At 55.3% G+C, this 18,360-nt stretch overlaps 1 protein-coding gene across 13 annotated transcripts in view; it reads left to right on the top strand.

Annotated features, from left to right (window-relative positions):
* Positions 1-18,360, top strand: part of FAM178B (family with sequence similarity 178 member B) — a 122,767-nt gene that overhangs the window by 92,554 nt on the left and 11,853 nt on the right. For 8 of the 13 annotated variants that reach the window (XM_028832190.2, XM_028832188.2, XM_077958812.1 and 5 more), the window contains 2 exons: positions 2,479-2,566; positions 11,295-11,420. In XM_028832190.2, the coding sequence (XP_028688023.2) occupies positions 2,479-2,566; positions 11,295-11,420 (214 nt within the window). Of the gene's footprint in view, positions 1-2,478; positions 2,567-6,655; positions 6,922-9,487; positions 9,888-9,962; positions 10,094-11,294; positions 11,421-18,360 lie in introns of those variants that run through there. The other 5 variants (XM_077958813.1, XM_028832195.2, XM_028832197.2 and 2 more) reach the window with 5 other exon arrangements.

Genomic DNA, 18,360 nt, shown 5'->3' with positions numbered 1-18,360 from the left:
CACAAGTCCGATGTACATGAAACCAGCACCCAGGTCAAGAAATGAAACATGATTGGAACCTGCCCCCCACCCCCACCCCAGGGTTACCAGGATCCAGCTTCCAATAGCTGAAGTTTGCCATTTACATTTGTTTTTTTTAAGAGTTGGGGTCACCTGTAATCCCAGCACTTTGGGAGGCTGAGGTGAGTAGATCATGAGGTCAGGAGTTCAAGACCAGCCTGGCCAAGATGGTGAAACCTGTCTCTACTGAAAATACAAAAATTAGCCGGGCGTGATGGCAGGTGCCTGTCATCCCAGCTACTTGGGAGGCTGAGGCAGGAGAATCATTTAAACCCAGGCATAAAAGAGTTGGGGTCTTGCTATGTTGCCCAAGGTAGCCACGAACTCCAAGGCTCAAGCAATCCTCCCACCTCAGCATCCTGAGTAGCAGGGACTGCAGGTGTGGAGTACGATAACTGGGGTGCCCATGTTTGTACCTTATATAGATGAGACCATGTTGGTGGGGCACTGTGGCTCATGCCTGTAATTCCAGCACTTTGGGAGGCCAGGGCGACTGGATCACCTGAGGTCAGGAGTTCGAGACCAGCCTGGCTGACATGGCAAAACCCTGTCTCTACTAAAAATACAAAAAAAAAAAAAAAAAATTAGCCAGGCATGGTGGCACGTGCGTGACTGTAGTCCCAGCTACTTGGGAGACTGAGGCAGGAGAATCGCTTGAACCTGGGAGGCAGAGGTTGCAGTGAGCCAAGATCATGCCATTGCACTCCAGCCTGGCAACAGAGCGAGACTCTGTCTCAAAAAACAACAACAACAAAATGAGACCGTGCAGATACATTTTCTGTGTCTGGCTGCTTTCCTCCCACACTGGAGGTCATTCATGTTGTTGGAGGTGGTTGTGGTTCATTCATAATCACAACCCCGCCGTAGGACTGAGCCGTATGGGTGCAGTCTGATCTGCCTGTCCACTGTGCTGCTGCTGCTGCTGCTCAAGCCTTCTAGTGCCTCTCCTTTTCTACACCTTTGTACCTAGGAGTAGGATTGCTGGGCATGGGGTGGGCATCACGTCTTCAGTACATCTTGCCAGTTTTCGGCAGTGGCGCACCCATCGGTATCCTGCCAGCTGTGTGAGCGCCCATAACGCTGCGCCCCCACCAGCCCCTGGCGTGGCCCCAGTTCGTGTCGGCTCTTCCGGGGTGCGGTGCTGCTGCTGCTGCTGCTGCTGCTTCTGCGTTTTGAAAAATCCAAGAGTCGGCCGGGCGCGGTGGCTCAAGCCTGTAATCCCAGCACTTTGGGAGGCCGAGACGGGCGGATCACGAGGTCAGGAGATCGAGACCATCCTGGCTAACACAGTGAAACCCCGTTTCTACTAAAAAAAAAATACAAAAAAATAGCCAGGCGAGGTGGCGGGCGCCTGTAGTCCCAGGTACTCGGGAGGCTGAGGCAGGAGAATGGCGCAAACCCGGGAGGCGGAGCTTGCAGTGAGCTGAGATCCGGCCACTGCACTCCAGCCTGGGCGACGGAGCCAGACTCCAAAAAAAAAAAAAAAAAAAAAAAAAAGAAAAATCCAAGAGTCTGCTGCTTTGCTGAGTCCTCTGGCTTTCTTGACTCTTTCCTAAGAAAGTTTAAAAGCGCCCCGGGGTTTTAGACCCTAGATTAGTGCCTCTGTGATCCCAGCCACACCGGAGCTTTGAGGAAACCATTCCTGCCTCAGTTCCCCTTCACCCAGGGAGCCTCTCTGCGTGCACGGCTGGGTTGAGAGGTCCAGGGGCCAGGGGTTCCAGGCACGGCTCTGGGCGTTCTCAGGGCTCTGTCTCAGCCTCTTTGCCTCCCTGTGGCTTCCTCTTACTGGTTCTCCCTCCAGGAGGCAGGATGGCCACCAGCGGCTGTCGTGGCCACCCTGCTGGAAAGGCCCACACGCCTGCACTTTGCTGATAGTTCAGTCACAGCCCAAGGCCACCTCTCAGTGACTGGGTCAGGAGATGGATTTCCCCAAGGAAAGCCCAGTGGATACTGGGTGAAAAGAAAACCGGGAAGTTTGGCCTCCGCAGGCCAGGTCAGTCACCCAGCCTCCCCCACCCTGCAGGGTTGATGCCACAAAGGAAAGAAGAGGCAGAGGTGTATTGAAAAGCAGTTCAGCGCCCCTGCCTCTATGGATCCATGGATATGTATCGGCAGAGGGGATGGTAAACTAAGAAAAGCCCTGCCTGCTCTGTGGGCCTCTTAAATGACCAGGAACTGGAGTTTTTGTGTGGACTTATTATTTAATTTTCTGATTCCGAGAGTTTCATTCCTCCTAGAGTACATCATAATGCTATCAGCCAATGGAGAAAGCCCTTTAGGGTACCCTAGATGGACGGTGGGGACCCCAGATGGAGGGTGGCTCCCACAAATTCCCCTCTCCATGGGTGTCCTGCCGCCTGCTCGGGCTCCCCGATTTCCAGCACACCCCCTCTCAAGCTGTTGCTTCTTCTCCCCCAGGCGGCTTCGAAGCCAACTCAGCCTTGTGGTCATTGCTCGAATGCTGGGCCAGCAGGAGACACTCCCTCTCTGGCAAGAGAAGACCCAGGTGAGTGTTTGCTTCAGGCCTGGGCAGGAAGGCCACGGCCTGCAGGCTCTGGAGCCTTTCCCCAAAGGCCGGGAACATCAGGGCCGAGACCTAAGCTGGATCTGAACTCTCTACTCATGTTCTTTCATCAAGAATTACCACTTGCGTGCCAGCCATGTGCTAGGCGGTGAGGACAGAGCAGTGAGCTGAGAGCCTGTCTTTTCTTAAAATGGTAGTGAAGGCTGGGTGCGGTGGCTCACGCCTATAATCCCAGCACTTTGGGGGGCTGAGGCGGGCAGGATCGCCTGAGATCGGGAGTTCGAGACCAGCCTGGCCAATATGGTGAAACCCTTGTCTCTACTAAGAATACAAAAACTAGCTGGGCGTGGTGGCGGGTACCTGTAATCTCAGCTACTCGGGAGGCTGAGGCAGCGAATTCCTTGAACCTGGGAGGCGGAGGTTGCAGTGAGCATTTAATTCAAATAAATGAATTAAATTCATTTATTTAATTTTTTTGTAATCATCTTAACCATTCTTAAGCGTAGCATTTCAGCCATTTCTAAGTGTACAATTCAGGGGCCTTAAGTGCATTCACACGGTTGTGCAGCCGTCACCACCATCCATCTCCAGAACTCTTTCATCTTCCCAAACTGAAACCCTACACTCGTTAAACACAACCCCCCAACAATGTCCCCAGCCCAGTTTTTTGTTGTTATGTTTTATAGTAAAGTATAAAAACAAATATTATTTGTAAAGATGAAAACAAATACTATTAAATTAAAACTACTCCCTCTGATGTCCCCTCCTAGTCCCCAGTGTTAGGCATTGTTAGGGCAGCAAGGCATTGAGTTCGGCCTTCTGAGCCGGGCGCGGTGGCTCACGCCTATAATCCCAGCACTTTGGGAGGCCAAGGCTGGTGGATCACTTGAGGTCAGGAGTTCAAGACCAGCCTGGCCAACATGGTGAAACCCTGTCTTTACTAAAAATACAAAAACTTAGCCGGGCATGGTGGTGGGCACCTGTAATCCCAGCTACTCGGGAGGCTGAGGCAGGAGAACTGCTTGAACCCGGGAGGCGGAGGTTGCGGTGAGCCAAGATCACACCACTGCAGTCCAGCCTGGGCAACAGGGCGAGACTCTGTCTCAAAAAAAAAAAAAAAAAGAGTTCGGCCTTCCTGTCCTGTTCCTCTTCTCTCCAAAAAGCTCTGGCTGCAGCCTCCTGACAGCTCAGAGGACATCACGAGGTGATGAAAGGGTCACTGGCAGGCCAAGCATGGATGGAAGGGAGGTTGAGCGTGCCCGCACCTCCCCAGTAATCTTCCTGGAATCCTGGAAGAACAGCTGCTAGGTACAGCTGACCCTTCCAGCTCAGCCACGCTAGGGGTACTCTGGCTAGAGTCTGTGCATCTCTAGCCACTCAGGCAGCATAACGCCTTGCCCAGAGGGCTGAGACAATGTTCCGGCACGTCCCAGGTGCTGTGACTGCAAGGAGGGAGTTCAGAGAAGTGACCGGTGGGGTTGGGTTGTCTGAGCGGCTTCGGCCTGGCTTTTGCCCCGGCTTTTGCCTCAGATGCCCCCTTTGCCTTGAGTGCTTCCCCCAGGCCTTAGTCGGGCTGGAGCTGCTTGTCGTTCCCACTCCAGCTGAAATGTCGTCTCCACAAGGGGCCTTGCTGACCACCCGATCCAGAGTGCCCCAGCACTGGCTTTCATCTTGTCCTAAGTCACTCCTGGGGGCCGCCCCCTGGTTTTTCCTGTTTGCTCAGCATCTGTGTTTTCCACCCCCTACCCCCAAGCAGAACGTAAGCCCTGAAGAACAGGGAACACGTAGTTTCTGCCCCCTGCTGCCCCTCGGCACCTGGCAGTGCCTGGCACACCGCGGGAAGGCAGTGCACGCTTGTGGAAGGGACAGGCACCCAGGTGGGTTGTCGGGGTGCGTGGGGAGAATGTGCCCCAGGCTGAGACCTTGGGAGGGGCAGTGAGGAGGTGACCAGCACTGAGGTCACTTCACAGATGGTCTCTGTGAGGAAGGAAGAACAGAGGGACGCAGCGGTGTGGCTGGGAACGACCAGCAGTTAGAGGCAGGGGGAGCCCAAGATGGGGTGCTTGGGAGGACTTTGGGATGCAGACTGAGGGACAGGCCCAGCGCAGAGTGGAGGCCAGAGGGGGCGCAACACAGGTGGCCGGAGAGAGAGAATGAGAGCCAGTTCAAGGCTTGGCATTTTGCTTCGTTTTGTTTTTTGTTGGCCGGCAGCTGTGCACAGAGTGAGGACAGCTCGGTGGCGCTGCCTTCCTGGTGGAGGTCAGAGTGGCAGCGGGGAAGTGTCATGGAGGAAGGGCTGACGGTCCTTGGGCCCAGGAGTTGGAGGCTACAGTGAGCTATAATCACACCACTGCACTGCAGCCTGGGCAACAGAGCCAGACACCTTTGCTTAAAAAAAAAAAAAAAGTGGGGAATGGGGGCGCAGGAGGCAGTGACTCACGCCTGTAATCTCAGCACTTTGAGTGGCTGAGGTGGGAAGATCACTTGAGCCCAGGAGTTCTTTACAAAAAGGAAAATAATTAGCTGGACATGGTGGCACGTGCCTCTAGTTCCAGCTACTTGGGGCAGGGATGCTGAGGTGGGAAGATGGCTTGAGCTCTGGAGGTCAAGGCTGCAGTGAGCCATGATGGCTCCAGTGCACTCCAGCCTGGGCGACAAAGCAAGACCCTGTTTTGTTTTGTTTTTTAAAAGAAAAAGATACATGGAGTGGCGCTGCCTCCCCTTGAGACATCCTGGCCCGGCAGGTCTTGCAGGCTCCCCAGGGGCCGGGGTCTTGCAGCCTGTCAGGGCCAAGCCAGGTCCAGGCCAGTTGCTGTGTGCCCACCATGCACCCGTGTGTTGGTTAGACACTAGCTGAGCAACCTGAGTGCCAGGCTCTGTGCCAGGTACTGGCACTGGGGAGACAGCACCAGATGACCTCAGAAGAGAGGGGTGAGCAATTCGGCCACGGCCGCAGTGACTAACTCTGCCCAGGCACAGTGCGGCGGCTGCTAGAGAAGATGCCCTGAGCCAGGTCTTGGAGGCTGAGTCAGTGCTTGTACTGCAAAAAGGAGAAAGGGAGTGAGATGCATGGCGACCGGAGGGATAGGAAGGACCGGCAGGGGCCTGCCCATGGCCTTCCTGGAGCTCCCTCCCCGTCTCCACTGCAAGCCCAGGGCTGCTCACAGCCTCCTCCCAGGTCTTCAGGCTGCCAGGCACTCCCCTTTCCAGTCTGGCCTGTCAGACCTTCCTGAAACACTCCTTCAAAGGGCCACCTTGTCCCCACAGCCGCCCACTCAGCCCACATGCCCCTTTCCCAGCGTCTCCTCCACGGGGCTTACTAGTGCCGTGTGTTCTCCTTGGGCCTCCTCACAGGCCCTGCCTGCTCTCTGCACACAGCTCGGGCTGTGTCTGGGCCGCCTCTTCCTTTCCACCTGTCACCCCCAACCCGCAATAGTGGCAGCTCCTGTGTGCACAGCTGTGTCCTGGCTGCTGTCCTCAGCACTCGCCCCTCCTAGCAGCCCAAGGCCCTCAGACTTACTGTCATCCACATTTTATAGATAGCGAAACTTTCCAGGGTCACCCAACACGGAAGTGGCACAGCTGGGACTATTTTATTTTTGAGGCTGTGTCTCACTTTCCCAGGCTGGAGTGCAGTGGTGTGATCACGACTCACTGCAGCCTCAACCTCCCTGGCTCAGTGGTCCTCCCACCTCAGCCTCCCGAGTAGCTGGGACTATGGGTGTGCACCACCACACCTGGTGAATTTTTGTATTTTTTATAGAGGCATGGTTTCGCCATGTTGTCCAGGGTGGTCACAAACTCCTGGGCTCAAGCGATCCTCCTGCCTCAGCCTCCCAAAGTGCTGAGATTACAGGCATGAGCCACCGTACCCGGCCTAGAGCTGGGCTTAAAGTCCTGCCCTTGACCACTGCAGGGCACCGCCTTAGCCTGTCCAGCTCTCTCCTTGCCTCTGGACATCCTGGACCACACCCGGTACTTCATGGTGAAGTGCCCTGCTGGGTCCTTGGGCTTTAGTCCCAGTTCACAGACAGGAGGACAAGGACCGTCCCTCCTTTCCCTCGTCAGTGCACAAGTGCTGGAGAAATTCTATCCATCGATTCACTGTGAAAGGGGGCACAGGGGTTGAGAATTGATTGGTGTAGGAGCAGAGGACCCGGGGCTGGATCTGGGCACAGCAGTTTGCAGGGCACTGCTGGGCAGGAGTCACCGATGGCCAAGTTGCTGGGCTCTGTATCTCCCGCAAGCTGCAACGGGGGTCCCATGGAGCAGGAGCAGAAGCACACGTTGGAGATCTGAACTTGAAGGACAGGACTTACAGCATTGAGGTCACACAGGCAAGTGGAGGTTCAGTTAGCCAGAGCCTCAAGGCTACAGTGAGGGTTTTGACTTTTACGCAGAAGTGGGGAGCCCCTGCAAGGTTTTGGGCAGAGAAGAAACAAAATCTGATTTATAAAATCTTTAAAAATTACTCTGGCTGCTGTGTTGAGAAGGGACTACTGGGAGTGGAGAGGAAGAAGGTGATTGCAGTAATCCTGGCAAGAGATGGCAGTGGTTTGGCCTGGGGAAATAGCAGTGTGGGCGGTGAGAAGTGGTCGGACTCTAGGTGCATTTCCCAAGTACAGACAGTGGGATGTGCAATGCAAGAGAACAGAGACAAGGACTCCAGGTCTGTGCAACAGGCGGGATGGAGACGCCCTTTGCCTACCCTAGGCAAGACGCAGGTGGAGCAGGTTTGGGGAGGAAATCAGGAGTTCGCTTCTTATCCTGGGGCACTTCTTGCAACACAGTAAACCTCTTGTCAAAGTATGTCTTCCAGTTTGGGGTTTGGAAAACGTGGGCTTCAAGTGACTCAAATCAAGGGGGATAAATGTTTGCATCTACTCAGAAAACGTTAGCTGCAGTCTCGACTGTTCACCTATTCATTCGTTCGTTCCTTTGACAAATACTTACTAGACGTGTACCATGTGCCAGGCATGGTTCTAGGTTCTGGGGACTTTGCAGTAAAAAAACTGCCCTCAGAGAGCTTACATTCCAGGGAGGGAGGGGGAATAGGTGATAAAAAGCAAGTAAATTGCAAAAGGGCCAGGCACTGTGACTCACTCCTGTAATCCCAGCGCTTTGGGAGCCCAAAGTGGGTGGATCACTTGAGGTCAGGAGTTTGAGACCAGCCTGGCCAACATGGTAAAACCCTGTCTGTACTAAAACTACAAAAATTAGCTGGGTGTGGTGGTGGCCACCTGTAATCCCAGCTACTCGAGAGGCTGAGGCAGGAGAATTGCTTGAGCCCGGGAGATGGAGGTTGCAGAGAGCAGAGATTGCGCCATTGCACTCCAGCCTGGGCGACAGAGCAAGACTCTGTCTAGGTAGGTAGGTAGGTAGGTAGGTAGGTAGGTAGGTAGGTAGGTAGATAGATTACATGGATAGATGATTGATTGATTGATTGATTGGTAGATAGATGATTGATAGATAGATGATGGATGGATGGGCCGGGCGCGGTGGCTCAAGCCTGTAATCCCAGCACTTTGGGAGGCCGAGACGGGCGGATCACTAGGTCAGGAGATCGAGACCATCCTGGCTAACACGGTGAAACCCCGTCTCTACTAAAAAATACAAAAAACTAGCCGGGCGAGGTGGCAGGCGCCTGTAGTCCCAGCTACTCAGGAGGCTGAGACAGGAGAATGGCCCGAACCCGGGAGGCGGAGCTTGCAGTGAGCTGAGATCCGGCCACTGCACTCCAGCCTGGGCGACAGAGCGAGACTCCGTCTCAAAAAAAAAAAAAAAAAAAAAAAAAAAAAAAAAAAAAAAAGATGATGGATGGATAGATGGATGGATGGATGGATGGATAGACAGACAGACAGGCAGACAGATGGGAACTTGGGCAGGTGGGCCTTACTGAGAAGGTGGGTGTGGAGCAACAGCTGGGAGGGAGAGGTGGGGGCTGTGTCTGGTCAGAAGGCCCAGGCAGGGCACCAGCTCCAGGGAGCAGCAGGCAGGTCGTTGGGTCTTTGCAGACACTTGAGATCCTGGCTTCCTGTCCTAGGTGAGGAGGAAGCCAGGATTTGCACCCAGGAGCAACATGCTGTGTGGCCAGTTACCTCTCTGGAAATCAGCTTCCACCGCATCTTCCCTGCCTCCGAGAAGGCTGGTGGAGGCCTGTCTTCCTGAGGGATCCTTGCTTCTCGCTCCCGGTGTCTGCCCTAAGCGGCTGAACGTTTGCAGAGCCAGCTGCCAGCAGTGAGGTTGAGATAGGGAGGCTTCTGATCTGACCCATCCCCGCGGGTTCCCGCAAGGCCCAAACAAGCCCTTATCCTGGAGAGGAGTTTGTGTGTGGGAGAGAGACTGGCTGGAGCATCCAGAGATGGAAACAAAAGGGAATAAACAGTCGGAAGGCACAACGGCGCAGGCAGATCGCAGGGGCAGCAGCTTGCTGCGCTGAGCACAGCCAAGCTGTTTTCATGAGTGAGAGGAAAAACACGAGAGCAAGCACCGCAAGAGTGCCATCCCTGCGCCCCTGCCCAGCCCTACCCAGGACTCCCGTAGCAGGGAGGGTCCCGGCCGGGCGAGGCCTGCCCGAAGGCCACGCTGGGGGTGTGGATTGCAGAGGCTGACCCTGTGCTTGCACAGCTGTGAGCTCTGAGTGGGCAGGGCTGTTTTGGAAACTATCTTGACTTGTGAAGCCTGAGTAAGGCGGCACAGCTATGGTTTGGATGAAGCCCCAGATGGTGCCTCTCTTTGCCCAGAACCTTCCTCTCCCCTCCCAAAGGGATCAGACGCCAGGCTGAGAAGCCCTGGCCACCTTCCAGAAGCTAAGGCCCTGAGCCTGACTCCTAGCCCCCAGCCCCCAGCCCAGCTGCTCTTGTGGGCTGTCTCAGCCCATAACCGGCTGATGTGCTGAGCAGGTGGTGGGTGAGTCACCAGAGGAAGCCAGGTGTGCCAGCCAGGCTAGGCTCAAGGGGGGGCTGGGCTGCGGGACTCAAGCCCCTAGCCTGTGATCACCCTGCTCCTGTGCCATCTAAAGAGATGGTGCCTCTGTGAACTACCTTGGCTCTGCTCCCGCTTACTGCCCGCCCTGCCCCCAGGGCTGTCGTGGCCTCACAGAGGCCAAGGGCTGGGAGCCTGCCTGCCTCTGCTACAACGAGAATTAGCTTCAGGGCAGCTGGGCAGTCCTTGCTGGGGCTGGGCCCAGGCTACCCAAATCAAGTGCATACACGGGGCCAGAAGGAGTGGCTAACTGTAGACACCTGGACTTTCGCAGGTCACGTTCCCTGCAGAGGGATTCAGAGCTTGTTTGTTCAGAGAGGTTGGGCAGTTTATTCAAAAACTAAATGGGGGCTGGGGCGGCTGATAGATTAGGTGCCATAGTCAACCAAATGCAGCGTGTGGGCCTTGTGGTGAATCTCCCTCCAAACAGAACAATGTTGGAGGACATTTTAGAGACAGACAGAACTGAACACAGGTGTTGGATGATGATAAGGAAGTCTCGGCGATTCTGTTAGGAAAGAAGTGGTATTATGATTAGATTGGGGGGAAATCTTTATATTTTCTGTAGAAGTTCTGTATAGGTAAAATGATACAATGTATTTGCTTTAAAATCCCCTGGAAGGAAAACAGCGGGAAGGGGAGTGGAAGGCGGGGGCTGAAGACACAGGGTTAGGCCACAGAGAAGAGTTAAACCAAGAGAGGGATGCAAGGGAAGGTGGGCGAGGATGGGTGTGGGTGATTGTGGGTGGCAGTCTTATCGGGGGGATGAGTGGGTTGGTGGGGGTGTGTGTGTGGGGGTGTCTGTGTATGTGGGTGAGTGGGTGTGTGTGAGTGGGTGTGGGTGGGGGTCTGTGGATGGGGATGGATGTGGGTGTGGGGTCTGGGGGGGTGAGTGGGTGTGTATGTAGGTCTGTGTATGTGGGTGAGTGGGTATATGTGTGGGTGAGTAGGTAGGTGGATGGGGTGGGGGAGTGTGGAGGTCTCGGGATGAGTGGATATGTGTGGAGGGGTCTGTGTGTATGGGTGGGTGGGTGAGTGGATGGGTGTGGTTGTGGGGTCTGTTGGGGGGGATGAGTAGGTGTGGATGTAGGTCTGTATGTGGGTGGCTGGGTGGGGGGTGGGAGGCCTGGATATGTGTGGGTGTGGGGAGGGTGAGTGGGTGAGTGGGTGGGTGTCAGGTCTATGGGGAGATGAGTGTGTGTGTGGGTCTGTGTGTGGGTGGGGGTGGGGGAGCTGGGTATGTGTGGGTGGGGGTGGGGGAGCTGGGTATGTGTGGGTGGGGTTGGGGGAGCTGAGTATGTGTGGGTAGGGGTGGGGGAGCTGGGTATGTGTGGGTGGGGTTGGGGGAGCTGGGTATGTGTGGGTGGGGGTGGGGGAGCTGGGTATGTGTGGGTGGGGTTGGGGGAGCTGGGTATGTGTGGGTGGGGGTGGGGGAGCTGGGTATGTGTGGGTGGGGTTAGGGGAGCTGGGTATGTGTGGGTGGGGATGGGGGAGCTGGGTATGTGTGGGTGCCTCTCATCTCCTGGGAAGTATGTGTGATCCATTTTACAGATCTCAGAATCTGGGAGACCACAGTTCATAAGTGAGAGGTGGGTCTGGGTCTCAGAAGCCAGTGCTCTAACCCACTGCCATCAGCTGAGGTGTCCAGGCCAAGTCCTGGGAGTACCCCGAGCTCTCGGCTCGGCCACCGCCTTCTGTGAGTGACAGCCTCCTTTCTCCTCCCCAGCTGTCCTCGCTCAGCCGGCTCCTGGGCCTCATGAGGCCATCATCTCTCAGGCAGTACCTGGGCTCTGTGCCCTTGCCACCCTCCCAGGAGCAACAGCCAAAGGCTAGTGCGGAGCTGGACCACAAGGTGAGTGAGCACCCAGCACCCGCCTGCCTCCGCCACAGGTAACAGGGAAAGGCAGGGCTGTGCACATTGCGTGGCCTGCGGGTCCTTCCAGAACCCCAGGGCCATGCCAGGGCAGACCAACAGGCGGCCTCCCTGTGCTGAGCGGAGGTGCTCAGCGTCTCACCTGTAATTAGTGCTGTTACCCGTGCTGCAGGCGGGGGACGCCCTGTGTGCGGGCATAGGGACCGAATGTCCGCCTGTCCCTGCTGGTGTGCCTTCTGTTGATCTGGGGTTGTCAGTTAGCCTTACAGCACAGTTTAGGGAGGATGCAGGAGCCGGATGCCAGCGAGGGGACGGGAGCACCTCAGGATAAGCGCAGGTTGTCTAGACGTGCAGGGCATCCCTTCTGCAGGCAGAGTTGGGCCCAGCCTCCCTATTCATTTTCACTATGGGTATCACTGAGGCTGAGTCCTTGGCCTGTCCCCAGTTTTTCCTAATTGACTTTCCAGACATTGCCTGGCTTTCCTGAAAGCCAAGCTCTGGTGGGAGTCAAAAGCAACGAGGGGCCCCAGGGCCTGCAGGTTGTGGAGTTTGGAACAGTGAGGCCTATGAGTCCCTGAGTGAATGTCAGAGCAGGGATGGTGGTGGGTGTGAGGGCTTCAGAGTGGGCATCCCAGGCCCAGCTTCCTGGGGAACAGGGCTTAAACCTCGGTGCACTCTCCTGCCCCTGGGGACTCGGGGATGAAGAATGGAGATAGGGATCGTCATAATTGGGGAAGGTGGTAATTCCAGAAACGCACTTGGAGGCTGGATGTTGATACAAAAGTCCAACCTTTGGGCATCACTCTGCAAATCAGATAAATGGATTAATTACTTAATGAACACAAATGAACCATTAAAGAGATACGCTTATCCCCAGGTGCACGCTCCTCTTCTGAAACATGTGGGGAAAGTTGTCTTTCAGTTGTGTCTAGTATTAGTGCATTTATGAGGCTGCTGCCTCCCAGGAGAGCGTGAGCTGTCTGCATGCCCCTTCTCTTGTGCCAAGTATTTCCCCAGAAACGAGCTGGTTATGGGCTGGTTATGGGGCCTCTAGAAGGAGGTGGGGGTCAGCCCTGGGGTGGTCTGTCTGAATAGAAATCAAGGAGGCCTGGGCAGGGGGCAAGGAACAAGAAGGCGAGTGGCGAGAGAGAGGAAAAAGGGTCACGTCTGGTCTGGCTAAGTGGAGAGTGTGGCCTGCAGGCACCTTGGGGGCCAGTCCTGGGCCTCACCTAGCAGAGGTGTGGTTCCTGCCCGACTCGCCGTGGTTCAGAGGCTATGTAGGTGGCAGAAGACGTCCTTTCAACAGCTAGGGAAGAAGGACAGCGAGCAGGCTGAGGATGCCTTTTCTTTTCTTTTTTTTTTCTTTTTTTTTTGAGACGGAGTCTCGCTGTGTCGCCCAGGCTGGAGTGCAGTGGCCGGATCTCAGCTCATTGCAAGCTCCGCCTCCCGGGTTTTTACGCCATTCTCCTGCCTCAGCCTCCCGAGTAGCTGGGACTACAGGCGCCCACCACCTCGCCCGGCTGGTTTTTTGTATTTTTTAGTAGAGACGGGGTTTCACCGTGTTAGCCAGGATGGTCTCGAACTCCTGACGTCGTGATCCGCCCATCTCGGCCTCCCAAAGTGCTGGGATTACAGGCTTGAGCCACCGCGCCCGGCCAGAGGATGCCTTTTCTTTAAAGGACAATTCTCACATACCTAAAGGAGGTTTGAAAGCCTCCCCCTGGTCGGCCTCCATACTGGAAATGACGTGTTTGGTCTGAAAACATGGAGGCCCTGTGCAGCTCGGCAGAGCCCGGAAGGGTGGTGTGCACCGGTCCAGGGCAGTGGAGGGCAGGCGAGGCCCAGGCAGCTCTCAGAAGGCCTTCACTGCAGCCCGAGACCACCTCAGACCACCTCTGCTGCGCTCCCCTACACCTCTGCCTCTGAGTGAGGGAGCCCCGGGCAGAGGAGGATGTGCGGGCACAGAAGTGTGAAACAGGCCCCTGGGCTGGGTTCTGTCCCCTGGGCTGGGCGCTGTTCTGACTGGGAGGGGCCAGGTGGGGCAGGTGACTGGGCTCCACGCCCACCCCGACCGACTGACTCCTCATTAGGCCTCAGCATGTTTCATCTTCAAAGAGGTGAGATGGGCCACTCAGTAGCCAAAAACAGCAGCGGCGGCATCCACCCTGTTTTATAAGGAGTGGTGGTCTGAGCCATGGCTGAGCCTTTCATGCCCACAGCTCAAAGTCTTTGCCTTTTCATTTCCCTTCAGTGCAATGGGGAAACTGAGGCCAGAGTAAGGTTGACCTGAGGCGGCCCAGCCTGGAGGAAGTGCCTGCGTTCCCAGTCTTGGGGCAGCTGAACTGAGCCTCTGCCTTTTGACGCCCACCCATCCCCCAGGCCCTCTCACTCCTGTCTGGGAGATTTCCTGCCCTGTGCGGCTGGGTCACAGCCTTCCTCCAGCCCTGCAAATAAACACTCCTGCCTGGTTTCTTCCCCACCTCCTCTCGCTGCCTCAGGCCTTGGCCCAGCCTTTCCCTCTGGGAAGAGGCTGGGAGAGCTGCTGTTGGTGTCCAGGGCTCGACTTTCTCTCCTCCCTGACACCTTGGGAAGTAGAGTTGTCCCTTTGCTCGCCCCGTGTCCAGCTCGACTGTGAGACAGCCGGCGTCTCAGCACCGCGTCCCACGTTTGGCACTGGATGGACAGATGAATGAATCCAGTTTTCATTCCTTTGTCCTTCTCTGAACTCCGGTCTTCCATTCTGTTCTGGCATTCGCTCTCCTGCCCCCATTCTAGAAACCTGCCTCCTGCACGCCACCGGACCAGCCTCTGCGTGGTGGTCCCCTTGTCTCGTAAGGTCTTTGTTGTATCATTAAGTCCACAAGAGCTGATAGCCTGGCCTTCTCCTGCAGGAGGCCCTGGACTAAAGAAGTGTTACCTGCGTGTGGCAGAACCGATCCCAGCACATCGTTTGTAATTATAAGCTAGTGAGGTCCTGCCTGGGAAAGCACCAAGTACTTCAGCAAAGGAAGCCATGAGCTCCTGCTGCAGCTGTGCATGGGGGTCAGGAACTGGAGAGAGTCAGGGGCCACATAGGTGCCTGCCCTGGCCATGTGTCCTGGCTTTGACCACAGAGTCTCAGTAGAGCAGGCAGAGCTTATACAGACTATCAGAGCTTCTGTGGGCCGAGCGCAGTGGCTCACACCTGTAATCCCAGCACTTTGGGAGGCCGAGGCGGGCGGATCACGAGGTCAGGAGATCAAGATCGTCCTGGCTAACACGGTGAAACCCCGTCTCTACTAAAAATACAAAAAATTAGCCGGGCGTTGTTCCAGGCATCTGTAGTCCCAGCTACTCAGGAGGCTGAGGCAGGAGAATGGCCTGAACTGGGGAGGCGGAGCTTGCAGTGAGCCGAGATCGCGCCACTGCACTCCAGGCTGGGCGACAGAGCGAGACTCCGTCTCAAAAAAAAAATAGAAGAGCGTCTGTGGACTATCCTGCTTAGCGAGCTGATAACATTTGTAGCATTTTGAAGAGCTTCTGGATAAAGAAAACAAAGCCGAGCCCCTTTGGGTTATCTGTGGCCGTGTGCGTCCTGGTTGAGCTGCGCTTTATTCCCAGAGAAGAATGAACGTCTGGTTCGGAGTGATGCTTGGGGGTCTGGTGCAGCCACGTGAGAGGCACAGAGGTGGCACAGGGTGTTTTCCTGTAGGAGAGTTAACACAGGAGCGTTTAATGCTCAGAGTTGGCCTCCAAGTGCTCCCTTTGGCCCGTGGGTACTGATTCGCCCTGACTGCCTTCCCAGGCAATCAAGGGAGACTGTCCTTCTGGCCGCAGGCGGAAAAATATTGCGTAACTTGACTCAGTTTGCCACTGTCTCTCCAAGCTACCACCTGAGCCCCCCAACCCAGAACCAGGGTCTTCTTGGGGCAGTTTATTTCCTTGTAGTTGACTTGTATGAACCATATCTGGCCAGGTGTTGTCTGGTGTGTTCTGTCCAGCCTCAGGGCTCAGGGTCATGAAGGTCATAGCCTATTCACTCTTTTTTTTTTTTTTTTGTAACAGGGCCTGTCTCATTCTGTTGCTCAGGCTGGAATGCAGTGGCACCATCAGGGCTCACAGCAGCCTCGCCTTCTCAGGCTCAGTAGATCCACCTCAGCCTCCCAAGTAACTGGGACAGGCATGTGCTACTACACCGGGCTAATTATTTATTTATTTATATTGACTGATTGATTGAGACAGAGTCTCACTCTGTCGCCTAGGCTGGCGGGCAGTGACCAGATCTCGGCTCACGGCAACCTCCACCTTCCAGGTTCAAGCGATTCTCCTGCCTGAGACTCCCAAGTAGCTGGGATTACAGGCACCTGCCACCATGCCCAGCTAATTTTTGTATTTTTAGTAGAGATGAGATTTTACCATGTTTGCCAGGCTGGTCTCGAACTCCTGACCTCAGGTGATCTGCCCACCTCAGCCTCCCAAAGTGCTAGCATTACAGGCGTGAGCCACCATGCCCAGCCCATTTTTTATTTTTCTATTTTTATTTTTTTATTTTATTTATTTATTTTTTTTGAGACAGAGTCTCGCTCTGTCGCCCTGGCTGGAGTACAGTGGTGTGATCTCGGCTCACTGCAAGCTCCGCCTCCTGGGTTCACAACATTCTCCTGCCTCAGCCTCCTGAGTAGCTGGGACTACAGGCACCCACCACCACGCCCAGCTAATTTTTTTGTACTTTTAGTAGAGACGGGGTTTCACTGTGTTAGCCAGGATGGTCTCAATCTCCTGACCTTGTGATCCGCCCGCCTCGGCCTCCCAAAGTGCTGGAATTAAAGGCGTGAGCCACCGCGCCCGGCCCATTTTTTATTTTTTTTATAGAGACGGGGTTTCGCCACGTTGCTCAGGCTGGTCTCAAACTCCTGAGCTCAAGCAATCCTCCCACCTCAGCCTCCCAAAGTGCTGGAATTACAGGCGTGAGCCATCTCAATGGGCCCCGATTCACTACCATCGAGATTATTGATATTTTGGCTGTGTCAAAACCTGATATTGCATATTATACTCTTCCTTACCACACTTACTTACTGTTTCTTGCTTTTCTTTTTGTTCTACTGATGCTCTATTTATTTATTTATTTATTATTTAGAGAGAGAGGCTCGCTCTGTCACCCAGGCTGGAGTGCGATGGTGCGATCTTGGTTCACTGCAACCTCCGCCTCCCAGGTTCCAGCGATCCTCCCGCCTCAGCCTTCCAAGTAGCTGGGATTACAGATGCCCACCATCATGCTCAGCTAATTTTTGTATTTTTAGTAGAGACGGGGTTTCACCATATTGGCCAGGCTGGTCTCAAAACTCCTGACCTCAGGTGATCCGCCTGCCTCGGCCTCCCACTGTGCTGGGATGACAGGCGTGAGTCACCGTGCCCAGCCTACTGATGTTCTATTGATGAAGTTTTTTAATTCTGTTTTTCCCCTTAGGGATTTGGGAGGTATCCAGTACCAGGATCTTTATGGTGGGATGGAAGTTTCTCCCTGGTTGGTTAAATTTGGGGGCTGTGAAGTTGTTAAGTATTTTTCGTTGTATGGAAAGAAAACTAAAGACCACAGAAGGGGAAGGTCCCAGAGCTGGGGCAGAGTCGAGGCACCAGGAACCTGGTCCCCATCTCCCCATCTGCCCCCTGAGCATGTCCTCCTCCCAGCGAGATGATGTCCTCAATGGATAACAGCTAAGGGGCAATCTGTAGGTTCTGCTCCTGTGATGGTCCCTGCGGGGGGGCACCACCCAGGTCAAGGCCCCCGACCGAGTGCAAGTGGCTCTAGTGAGCTTCCTCGAGGTGCACACCACTCACGGTCCCCAGCTCCTGCTCCTGAGGCCTGGCGGTGTGTGGTGGTTTGTTTACTGGACAAGTGCATTGGTACAGAACGGAGTTGTTGGCGGGGGGCGGGGGGGGCGGGTGTGCCCCAGGGGTTGGGTGACGCTCTGGGATAGACTCAGCCCCGCTGTGCCGACTCCACTGCACTCAGGCTCATTCTGAGTAGCTCTGTTTGTGTTCTGCAGAGGGCGGGGCCTCTGCTGTGTGTTTGTGCATAAGTGCGTGCTGTGCACATCTCCTGTATATCCTTGTGGTGTGGCGCGTGTGTTGATCGAGTTGGGAAACAAGTTTTACTGCTTCGCTCCTGCTGCTGCAACTGCAGTTGTCTGTCCCTGTGCTGGGTGACCCTGCCAAGAGCCGCCTCAATGGGAGGTTGTGGTGGAGAAAGGCCTGGCTTTCGCTGCAGGGCTGGGCAGGGAGGGGGCCCCTGCCCTCTGGCAGCTGTGTGCCTGCCTCTGCCCTCTCTTGCTGGCACACTCAACTCCAGCAATGGGACATGTGTTCCCCTGGCACAGGCCGCTGACCCTCTGTCCCCCTGAAAGGCAGATGGACGCTCTTTCCCCATTCCCCCCGTGCGCTCTGCCTTCCCACCTGGAAGTGTCTGTCTCTTCCTCACTGCCCTGCTGGGCTGGGGACCTTGGTTAGGCCAAGGTCAGGAGGGTTGGGAGGAAACCGACTGGTTTTGAGGAACAGAAAATGGATATTCAGAACTTGTGAGTTCCTCTCCTGTCTAATCTGTGGTTGGTTCTGTCTTACTTCCTCCAAAGTTCAGAACATCAGACATATTTAAAAATAAACCTCAAAGAGATGGCCTCTGGGAAGCTGACCCTCCAGGAGAGGGAGACCTCGACAGATCTGGGGACAGGCCAGTACCTCTGGGCATCCCAAGGCCAGGCAGGGCCCAGGCTCAGGCCAGCTTTGTTTGGGTCCCAGAAATCCTGGTTTCTTTACAAGTGTATGAGCAGGCTTGAAGTGACAGAGTTAAGCTGCGGAGGCAGGCTTGCATTCTTCAGCCAGCTTTTGCTCAGGGCCTTGGCAGCACCGGGGCCTGCTCCCTGGCCCACCCCACCTAGGCCCC

The sequence above is a fragment of the Macaca mulatta genome, chromosome 13 (genome assembly GCF_049350105.2).
Source record: "Macaca mulatta isolate MMU2019108-1 chromosome 13, T2T-MMU8v2.0, whole genome shotgun sequence".
In the NCBI taxonomy this organism is placed as follows: Eukaryota; Metazoa; Chordata; class Mammalia; order Primates; family Cercopithecidae; genus Macaca; species Macaca mulatta.
This window is presented reverse-complemented; position numbering and strand designations above follow the sequence as displayed.